This window comes from Haematobia irritans, chromosome 4 (genome assembly GCF_050003625.1).
Source record: "Haematobia irritans isolate KBUSLIRL chromosome 4, ASM5000362v1, whole genome shotgun sequence".
Lineage (NCBI taxonomy): Eukaryota > Metazoa > Arthropoda > Insecta > Diptera > Muscidae > Haematobia > Haematobia irritans.
The window spans coordinates 168626068-168638206 of NC_134400.1; the positions used below are offsets into that span (position 1 = coordinate 168626068).

General features: G+C 34.9%; 1 protein-coding gene across 9 annotated transcripts in view; it reads right to left on the minus strand.

Annotated features, from left to right (window-relative positions):
- Positions 1 to 12139, minus strand: part of axo (axotactin) — a 396767-nt gene that overhangs the window by 251382 nt on the left and 133246 nt on the right. For all 9 annotated transcript variants that reach the window (XM_075304128.1, XM_075304125.1, XM_075304124.1 and 6 more), the window contains one exon: positions 3348 to 3878. In XM_075304128.1, the coding sequence (XP_075160243.1) occupies positions 3348 to 3878 (531 nt within the window). The remainder of the gene's footprint in view (positions 1 to 3347; positions 3879 to 12139) is intronic.

Here is a 12139-nt window from a genome sequence, read left to right on the forward strand (position 1 = left end):
AAATATAGTGCGCAATTTTCCGAAAAAATAAAATAGTTCATATTTTCCTAAAATGGCAGAAGTTTGCTTAAACTGAGTTCATAAGTCTCTCAAATGAGTAAATTTTACTACAATTATAACTGTCTCGAACTTCGTACAGCGCTAAAGACATTTAAACAATTTTTAAATCCAATTTTTTCTTCCAACATATGAAATTTTCTTAAACAACAGAAAAAATTAATTATTTTTAAAAAAATTTCTTCAATTTGACTAAAAGTATTAACTTATTTGTAACATATTGCAATTAGAAAACTATTTTAGTTAAAATTTTCTAAAATAAACCTACATTTTCTTTCACGGTGGGGTCACTTTTTTTTGGGTGTACATAAGATTCGGCCTGGCGACCTTACGGTCGTTTATACTTGTTTTATCATACATTTACTGTATGATTAAAATAAACAATAAATATATAAATATTGTTTTGTCCATGAGTGTATTTTCTTATGATGTATACAACAGCAAGCTTGTATTCATTTCTTCTCAAGGCGCCCGTGTTCGTTGGTTTGCACGAAAACGGAATATGGCAAAAACGAAACATACACACAAAATTAGTTTTCGAAAGTCATCGCGAAATTAATTTATCGTATTAATTTTTTAAATGAAATTTTTTCAATCAAGTAACAATTTAATTGATTTTTGTCGCATTTTTATACCCTCCACCATAGGATGGGGGTATATTAACTTTGTCATTCCGTTTGTAACACATCGAAATATTGCTCTAAGACCCCATAAAGTATATATATTCTGGGTCGTGGTGAAATTCTGAGTCGATCTAAACATGTCCGTCCGTCCGTCTGTTGAAATCACGCTAACTTCCGAACGAAACAAGCTATCGACTTGAAACTTGGCACAAGTAGTTGTTATTGATGTAGGTCGGATGGTATTGCAAATGGGTCATATCGGTCCACTTTTACATATAGCCCCCATATAAACGGCCCCCAGATTTGGCTTGCTTAGCCTATAAGAGTAGCATATTTCATCCGATCCGGCGGAAATTTGGTACATGGTATAAGGATATGGTCTCTAACAACCATGCAAAAATTTGTCTATATCCGTCCATAATTATATATAGCCCCCATATAAGCCGATCCCCAGATTTGACCTACGGAGCCTCTTAGAGGAGCAAAATTCATCCGATCCGGTTGAAATTTGGTACTAACAACCATGCCAAAATTGGTCCATATCGGTCTATAGTTATATATATAGCCGATCACCAATCACACAAAAATTAGTACATATCGGTTCATAATCATGGTTGCCACTCGAGCGAAAAATAATCTACCAAAATTTTATTTTTATAGAAAATGTTGTCAAAATGTTATTTCTATAGAAAATGTCAAAATTTTATTTCTATAGAAAATTTTGTTAAAATTGTATTTCAATAGAAAATTTTTTCCAAATTTTACTTCTATAGAAAACGTTGTCAAAATTTTATTTTGTCAAAATTTTATTTCTATAGAAACTTTAAACTTAATTATATACGTATTTAATCGGCCTTTTTATACCCTCTACCATAGGATGGGGGTACATTAACTTTGTCATTCCGTTTGTAACACATCGAAATATTGCTCTAAGACCCCATAAAGTGTATATATTCTGGGTCGTGGTGAAATTCTGAGTCGATCTGACCATGTCCGTCCGTCCGTCTGTTGAAATCACGCTAACTTCCGAACGAAACAAGCTATCGACTTGAAACTTGGCACAAGTAGTTGTTATTGATGTAGGTCGGATGGTATTGCAAATGGGCCATATCGGTCCACTTTTACGTATAGCCCCCATATAAACGGACCCCCAAATTTGGCTTGCGATCGCTCTAAGAGAAGCAAATTTCGTCCGATCCGGCTGAAATTTGGTACATGGTGTTAGTATATGGTCTCTAACAACCATGCAAAAATTGGTCCATATCGGTCCACTTTTACGTATAGCCCCCATATAAACGGACCCCCAAATTTGGCTTGCGATCGCTCTAAGAGAAGCAAATTTCGTCCGATCCGGCTGAAATTTGGTAGATGGTGTTAGTATATGGTCTCTAACAACCATGCAAAAATTGGTCCATATCGGTCCACTTTTGCGTATAGCCCCCATATAAGCGGACCCCCCAAATTTGGCTTGCGATTGCTCTAAGAGAAGCAAATTTCGTCCGATCCGGATGAAATTTGGTACATGGTGTTAGTATATGGTCTCTAACAACCATCCAAAAATTGGTCCATATCGGTCCATAATTACCTATAGCCCCCATATAAACCGATCCCCCGATTTGGCTTGCGATTGCTCTAAGAGAACCAAAGTTCATCCCATCCGGCTGAAATTTGGTACATGGTGTTGATATATGTTCTCTAATGACCATGCAAAAATTGGTCCACATCGGCCCATAATTATATACGTATTTAATCGGCCTTTTTTAGTATGGACTATGTGGTATGTATTACGGTGTTAGGAAGTTTTAAGATACTTTGCCATCGGCAAGTGTTACCGCAACCCAAGTAATTCGATTGTGGATGACAGTCTTCAGTAGAAGTTTCTACGCATTCCATTGTGGAGGATACATAAGCTTCGGCCTGGCCGAACGTACGGCCGTATATACTTGTTATTTAATCAATTATTTTTTGGTATTATTATTTATTTGCTTGTAATTATTTTACCTTTAAGTTGGGTATTAAGATCGAGTTTAGCCGCTAAAAACGTCATTTTTTCACGATTACTGTTCTTTAATAATCCATTTTAAGGAATATAAACTTTGTGAAAATTTGCTTTTCCCCATCAAGTTATAATAAAATTTCCAACAAATATGTATAATTTCATGCATTTTTCTTACCGATTTAGTTTTCACTTTAGCGATTTTAGCGGCTAAACTCGAACTTAATACTCACCTTTAGATGAAATAATATTTTTGTAATTTTATAGTATTTTTCCGATTATAATTATAGTTGGATTTTTCTTTGTATTTGAGTAAACATTTGATTCCCGAACAAAATTTTTTATTATATTTTTAGTTTGAAATGGTTTTTTTGTTTAATTAAAAATGTTAAGTAGGATGTTTAATATTTTAATATATAAAAAATGTCAATAATTTTCGTAGCTGAATGTATTTTGTTATTTGATGTATTGTTTAATTGATAACGCTTTCAATAGCAAAGAATTTTTTTGATTGGTAATATTTTCGTAAAATTTTTCTCTGTGTACATACCAATAGCACAAATGTAATGATGCATTTTATACTTGAACATCAAGCAAATACATTCATGAACATCATTTTTGAACGCAAACACGTTCATTTTCCATATCCGTATCCTCAACGTTATACTTACCATGGTAATGCACCTTTGGATTCCCACGATGTAGTTCATACAAAATGGAGACATCATTGTAGTAGACGTTCTTCAACGAACCGACGAAATTATTATGCGATGCCAAGCCTTTTTTCTTGTGCAAATCCGGTCCACCGCCAAAATAAATTTCCGGATCAAACAGTAGGTTACGACTCACCGTTGCTGGCACTTCAAGTATCTTCATTTGGTCATCGAGTATAATGCGCACGGTTCTCTGTTCATGGTATATGGTCAAATTGTGCCAATAGTTACGTGTCAGTTCATCCGTTAGTATGGTCGACATGACATTGTCACCGAAATCCATCTCCACATAAATGGACTGATTTTTAATGGCCGCTGCAATGTACTGATGCTTCAACGACTCACCGCTGGCATAGAACAAAGCGGAATCGTCGAACTGTGTGCGAAACATGAGACTGATACGTGTCGTCGATGAATGGACACGATCCTTCCAATCGTAGATGCGATATGATACATAACTGGAGCCACGTAATGTTATAATTGTTGCAGCTGCAAAAACGAATGAAGAGTCAAAGAAAATGGAAATCATTATTAATGGAAAATCGTACACACACATGTGAGGGAAAATTATAAAGGCAAACAGGATTTCATTAAAAAACAGATTGATGGAGTTATTAGCATGAATGTTGTTGTGGTAATGGGAAAACATCTGCAATCATGTCAAGTAAATGTCAACAGCATAATGATGCCACCAATACCTTGCATCAGAAGATTAAAGTAAAGTGTAATGGTAACCCACTTTTATTAAGGTAGAATTTCATTGAATGTAAATAATAACTTAAATTTTAAAAATTTAGGGCGGGCCAAATTTTATAAACCCTACGAGAAGGATCGAGAATTCAAGACTGGTGTTATGATAAAGGTCACAAAAGTCTGTCCGACTTAGAACTCCTAAAGAAGATTCCGAATTTTAAATGCCACACTTACTCTAGGTAGGTTAGGTGGCAGCCTGATGTATCAGGCTATCTTAGACTATTCAGTCCATTGTAATACCACATTGGTGAACTTCTCTCTTATCACTGAGTGCTGCCCGATTCCGTGGTAAGCTCAATGACAAGGGACCTACTTTTTATAGACGAGTCCGAACGGCGTTTCACATTGCAGTGAAACCACTTAGAGAAGCTTTGAAATGTCTCACTCAGAAATGTCACCAGCATTACTGTGGTGGGATAATCCACCGCTGAAAAACTTTTTGGTGTTAGGTCGAAGCAGGAATCGAACCCACGACCTTGTGTATGCAAGGCGGGCATGCTAACCATTGCACCACGGTGGCTCCCGCTTACTCTAAGGATAAATGTAAACTTTGCGAAACATTTTGCCTTAAAAAACAAGTAAGGAAAGTCTAAAGTCGGGCGGGGCCGACTATATAATACCCTGCACCACTTTGTAGATCTAAATTTTCGATACCATATCACATCCGTCAAATGTGTTGGGGGCTATATATAAAGGTTTGTCCCAAATACATACATTTAAATATCACTCGATCTGGACAGAATTTAACAGACTTCTACAAAATCTATAGACTCAAAATTTAAGTCGGCTAATGCACTAGTTAGTAAAAAAATATGGGAAACATTTAAATCTTAAGCAATTTTAAGGAAACTTCGCAAAAGTTTATTTATGATTTATCGGATAGGAAAATTAGAGTCATTTTTACAACTTTTCGACTAAGCAGTGGCGATTTTACAAGGAAAATGTTGGTATTTTGACCATTTTTTGTCGAAATCAGAAAAACATATATATGGGAGCTATATCTAAGTCTGAACCGATTTCAACCAAATTTGGTACGCATAGCTACAATGCTAATTCTACTCCCTGTGCAAAATTTCAACTAAATCGGAGTTAAAAATTGGCCTCTGTGGTCATATGAGTGTAAATCGGGCGAAAGCTATATATGGGAGCTATATCTAAATCTGAACCGATTTCAATAAAATTTGGCACACTTGACTACACTACTAATTGTACTCCTAGTGCAAAATTTCAACCAAATTGGGGTAAAACTCTGGCTTCTGGGACCGTATTAGTCCATATCGGGCGAAAGCTATATATGAGAGCTATATCTAAATCTGAACCGATTTCAATAAAATTTGGCACACTTGACTACACTACTAATTGTACTCCTAGTGCAAAATTTCAACCAAATTGGGGTAAAACTCTGGCTTCTGGGACCGTATTAGTCCATATCGGGCTAAAGATATAGTCCATATCGGGCTAAAGATATAAAATCAATAGGGATCTATTCTGAGCCAAAACACATACTTGTGCCAAATTTGACGTCGATTGGACTAAAATTGCGACCTAGACTTTGATTACAAAAATGTGTTCACGGACAGACGGACATCGCTATATCGACTCAAGAGCCCACCCTGAGCATTTTTGCCAAAGACACCATGTGTCTATCTCGTCTCCTTCTGAGTGTTGAAAACATATGCACTAACTTATAATACCCTGTTGCACAGTGTGGCGCAGGGTATAAATAGCTAACATGGCAATAGGAACATAGGTAGGTACAGAAAAACAGAAAAAATTGCTTCTCGACAATTTCTTCGTCAAGTGGGTTGGATGACAGATAATCTCCCCAGCCGACCTTTAAGTTTCTGAATATGGAGACTACATCAAATTTGGGATTTAAACAAACCCTTTTTGTTTGAATATTAAACTTCTCGTCTTCAATTTTAATATGATTTCGTGATATGCGTGACGAATATATTATCTGTCACTTTATGGTTTGGAATAGATCTCCAATTTTTATCCGATTTGCATGAAATTCAAAATATTGTAGCCATGCCAAATATGGTGTCTATCATTCCAAGTTTTGCTATAGCTCTATATAGACCGATTTCCCGATTTAACTTCTTGGGCTTCTAGAAATCGCAATTTTCAGCCGATTTGCTCGAAACTCGAGCCCTAGAGGTTTTTTAGGTCCGCAAATAGGTGTGCCGAATATTTTGTACATCGGTCCATGTTTTAGTATAGCCCGATTTTCCGTTTTTATACCCTCCACCATAGGATGGGGGGATATATTAACTTTGTCATTCAGTTTGCAACACATCGAAATATTGGTCTAAGACCAAAAAATGGACCGATGATCTTATTTATATATGTGTGAAAAAGAGCTCTAAAATTGACATTTAATTCCAATCGCACACCGACAAACCTTAGCATTTCAGGTGTTTAAAAGAACTCTTTATTTTAAATAAGAAAATAACATAATAGCCATGTTTCTTTAGGGACTCCAAATTTCTGGCAAATCAAATGAACAGTTTAGGGCGACAAAAAGACCATTTGACCAAGCTAGAAACCAAATCGAAAGATCGGTTTATATGTGAGCATGAAGTCTACAGACTGACGAACATTAAAATTGATCGATTCAGCCCATATTTTAGCAATTCTTGCACACTCAAAAAATATCATCAAAGTTATGCTGGTGACATTTCTGAGTGTTTTAAAGCTTCTCTAAGTGGTCTTTCACTGCAATGTGAAACGCCGATCGAACTCGGCTACAAAAATGATGTCCCTTGTCATTGAGCTCAACATAGAATCGGGCTGCACTCAGTAATAAGAGAGAAATTCACCACTGTGGTATCACAATTGACTGAATAGTCAGTGAGCCCGAAATATCGGGCTGCCACTATACCTAACCCAACTTACTCTAATGACATTAACTCAGAAAAATCATCAGTTTTGCATATATAAAGAGGTACACAATTTTATTAGATTTGAATTTCTCGCATAATAGTTCTTAATTTTCGGGATAAATTTTACGCAGCTTGTGTCTGTCTTGAATTTGGTAGGGCTTTAAGGATGAGCACAATTTTCATCTGTAATTACGTATTGATAATTTTTCTTCAACTTGAATAAAATTATAAACTCATTACTTTAGATATAGCTGTCATATATATTAATCCCCGATTTGCTCATAATTGACGTGTTTATCAACCGATCTTCTTCAAATTTCGTGCATCTAAATGTTTTGTGAGTCCCGTAAAATTTGCTAAATATCACCCAAATCAGATCTAGATATAACTTCCATATAAAGTGGCGTGCAGAAATTAGTACATAATTTTATACCCTAAACCACATAGTGGTCAGGGTATAATAAGTTTGATCTGCCAAAAAATGTGCCTACCAGAAATATTGATATTAGACCCCATAAAATATATACCGATCGACTCAGAATCACCTCCTGAGTCGATCTAGCACTTGTTGTCCGTCCGTCTGTCCGGTCGCAATTATTAACCGATTTTTATGAAATTTGGTACCGGGAGTTTTTTGGGCACAAGGACGAACGCTATTGAATTTGGAAGAAATCGGATCAAATTTAGATATAGCTCTCATATATATGTATGGCCCGATTTTCCCAAATTGGGCCGCAAAACCCTTATTTATTAACCGATCTTACTCAAAGTTGGCTAAATCTAATCTTCAAAAAATCATCGAAATCGGTTCAGATTTAGCTATAGCTCCCACACGCTCACAAAAAATCGCTTCTGTAACATATACTCCCAAACATATTTTGCTTCAAGCATATATATTTTTGGGTATTGCCCAAACATTTATATGTTTGATCTCTTCCAATATATAATATGTTTGAAAGCATATTGGTCTAAACAATATATGTTTGGGTAGTCTAAGTTCCAAACATTTTGTATTTTTGCATCCAAATTCAATAATGTTGTCTTCCAAAAAACAATATGTTATTATGTGACCATATAATATGTTTGGAAGCATTTTGCACCCAAAAATATTATATGCTTAAAAAAATTCTCCCAAACAATATTGTGCTCAAAATTTTATTTATTTATTTATATATTTACAATCATAATGAATTATGAAAATAAACAGGTAATATAGGTGCTAACAACATAGGTTTTCGACCTGAATGCTCAAAATTTTGTTTCTGCCCAATTGTATATTCCCCAACATCTTTCTCACTTCGACGAGATTTTTTAGTTCTTAGCACCTTTTCTGTAATACAAACATTGTAGAAGAAATTATTCAATTGTATGATTTTTTTATTTTAATTTTACCTTTTGCCGGACGGGGATTCGAACAGCGGACCACACAGTGTGTAAGGATCAAAGAAGTAGCTGATCAATTGCCCAAGGAAAAATAAAATGTTAATTTTGTAATAACAAGCAACAACCACCAACTTAATTCAATATCGCTCCCTGTTTAATAGCGCTCCAAGCTACTAAACACATATATGTTTAAAGGCTATTTCTAAATTAATATATGTTTGCATCCAAGCATATTATATTTACAAACATTTTATGTCCCAAACATAATATGTTCTAACATATTAACATATATGTCCCAAACATGTTATGCTAGTTTATGAACATTATATGCTTGCACTCAAAAATATTGTGTTTAAAAATTTGTGTTCCAAACATATAATGTTTATAGCCAAACATATGAAAAACAGTCTTTTTCATCCGTGCATATATATGTATAACCCGATTATCCCAAATTTGGCCATAGAACCCTTATTTATCAACCGATCTTACCCAAATTTAGCTAAATGTAGTCTTCTATAGCACTAACTATATGTGCAAAAAATCATCGAAATCGGTTCAGATTTAGATATAGCTCCCATATATATGTATAGCCCGATTTTCCCAAATTTGGCCATATAACCCTTATTTTTTAACCGATCTTACTCAAAGTTGGCTAGATCCAGTCCTCTATAGTACTAACGGTATGTGCAAAATTTCATCGAAATCGGTTCAGATGTAGATATAGCTCCCATATATGTATCGCCCGATTTTGAAAAATTTGCCCTCATAACCTTATGTTTGACCATAGAGGCCTCATTCCTTAACTGATCTTACTCAAATTTTGCACCTTTTGTGGTATTAATCAAACCTGAAAAATATAATGCAAATTGGTTCAGATTTACATATAGCTTCCATATATATGCATCGCTCGATTTTCGCAAATTTGACCATAATACTTTTATTTATTAACCAATGTTACTCAAATTTCAAATTGGGCGATTTTCTCTTTTTTAATAATGGGCTCAATACGAGGGGATTCAATGGGGATTCATATGAAAATTCCATTCTGATTTGCTTGGAATTTTGCACTGAGAGTAGAATTAACATTTTAGTAATGTGTGCCAACTTTGGTTCACATCGGGTAACATTTAGATATAACTCCCCATGTCTTCACGCACAAAAATAATTCTTTCCTCCCAAACGAAATTTTAGACAAACAAAGTTCGTTTCTCATTTGCTTTTCGCTGTAAGGAAGTTTATTTGGAAGAAAAGTATATACTTTTTGTGATAAACGTTTATTCTTTTCTAGGATGTAAAAACCATTGCACAGAGACTAACGTAAAAACAAACAATCTTTTCTGGCTAATTGCATTTTCCCTCACATCTTTCTCACTTCCACGAGGGTTTTTAGTTCTTAGCACCTTCTTCTATAATACAAACAATGTTAGGAGAAATTATTCGATTTTATATTTTTTTTTAATTTTACCTTTCGCCTGGACGGAGAATCGAACCGCGGACCATACAATTTATAAGCCAACACACTATACACTGGACTACGTTGCTGTTATTGTCATCAATTATCCATGTAAGTTATATTGATATAGCATAGTTTGCGGCGCCCACGAGCCGATTAAACAAACTTTATTTATCAGAAACATATATTTAGTTGGGCACCGTGGTTGCTATGCCCGCCTTGCATGCCAAGGGTCGTGGGTTCGATCCCTGCTTCGACCGAACATCAAAAAGTGTTTTTTTACATATATTCCAGATATGTTCGGAAGATTCCGAAAAGATATTCAACATTACATACTACTATATTAAATTTTTACTATGAACTATAAAATGTGTCTTATTCAGTGTTCCAAATGGCTCCGAAGTTCCGGCTCAGTACTTTTTTTTTAAAAAGGGCTGTTCAATTTTTTAGCTCTTGCTCTCGAAGCCCTATGAATAAAGTGCCAAAACGAATGAGCGGCTCTGATAAATAGGCTCTTTACGAGCTAATTGAAACGAAAAAGTCTTGCTCACACAGATCTTTTATATGTGACACAAAAATGACACAAATTTAAATTTGTGATGCCATATGTGTAATTTTTATACCCTGCGCCACACTGTGGAACAGGGTATTATAAGTTAGTGCATATGATTGTAACACTCAGAAGTAGACGAGATAGACACATGGTGTCTTTGGCAATAATGCTCAGGGTTTTGCTAGAGTTTTATACCGATTTGCTTGAAATTTTGTACAAACATAACACTTGGTCGTATAGTCAAGTGTGCAAAATTTGACTGAAATCGGTTCAGATTTAGATATAGCTCTCATATATATCTTTCGCCCGACATGGACTTATATGGCCTCACAAGCCAGATTTTTGGCCGAATTTGGTTGAAATTTTGCACTAGGAGTACAATTAGTAGTATAGTCACGTGTGCAAAATTTTATATAAATCGGTTCAGATTTAGATATAGCTCCCATATATATCTTTCGCCCGATATGGACTAATATGGTCCTAAAAGCCTGAGTTTTGGCCCAATTTGGTTGAAATTTTGCACAGGGAGTAGATTTAGCATTGTTGCTATGTGTGCCAAATTTGGTTGAAATCGGTTTAGATTTAGATATAGCTCATATATATATCTTTCACTTTCCGATATGCACTTATATGGACCCAGAAGCCAGAATTTTATCCCGATTAGCTTGAAATTTTGCACAAGGAGTACAATTGGTAGTATAGTCATGTGCGCCAAATTTGATTGACATCGGTTCAGATTTAGATATAGCGTCCATATATATTTTTCGCCCGATATGGACTTATATGGACCCAGAAGCCAAAATTTTATCCCGATTAGCTTGAAATTTTGCACAAGGAATACAATTGGTAGTATAGTCATGTGTGCCAAATTTGATTGAAATCGGTTCAGATTTAGATATAGCTCCCATATATATGTTTTTCTGATTTCGACAAAAATGGTCAAAATAAAAACTTTTTCCTGTAAAATCGCCACTGCTTAGTCGAAAAGTTGTAAAAATGACTTTAATTTTCCTAAACTTCTAATACATATATAGCGAGCGATAAATCATAAATAAACTTTTGCGAAGTTTCCTTAAAATTGCTTCAGATTTAAATGTTTCCCATATTTTTTACTAAAATTGTGTTCCACCCTAGTGCATTAGCCAACTTAAATTTTGAGTCTATAGATTTTGTAAAAGTCTATCAAATTCTGTCCAAATCGAGTGATATTTAAATGTATGTATTTGCGACAAATCTTTATATATAGCATCCAACACATTTGACGGATGTGATATGGTATCGAAAATTTAGATCTACAAAGTAGTGTTATACCCTGCACTACTTTGTAGATCTAGTCGGCCCCGCCCGACTTTAGACTTTCCTTACTTGTTTTAAGTTGAATTAAGTTTTATTAGCAAAATATTTTCCAAGGTTTCGTGGCTTAAGCCGTTACGGCTATTGGTCAATATTAATTTTAGAGTTGAAAACGCACGTTCTATAACAACCTATCATTCAAGTAAATTTAAAGTACTTTATATGTTATATTGAATAAAATAAAATTTACCTGTGTTGGTGGGACAGCGAAACATATATTGATAAGTGCGACAAATTCTTGATTTTTTTAAGCCGTTTTCTTTAATGGGTCGTACACTGGACTGATAACCGCCTTCCGGGACGCTCTACATATATGCTCATATACACAATAATTTACTGACAGTTTATAGAAGGAATTTGTATGGTAATA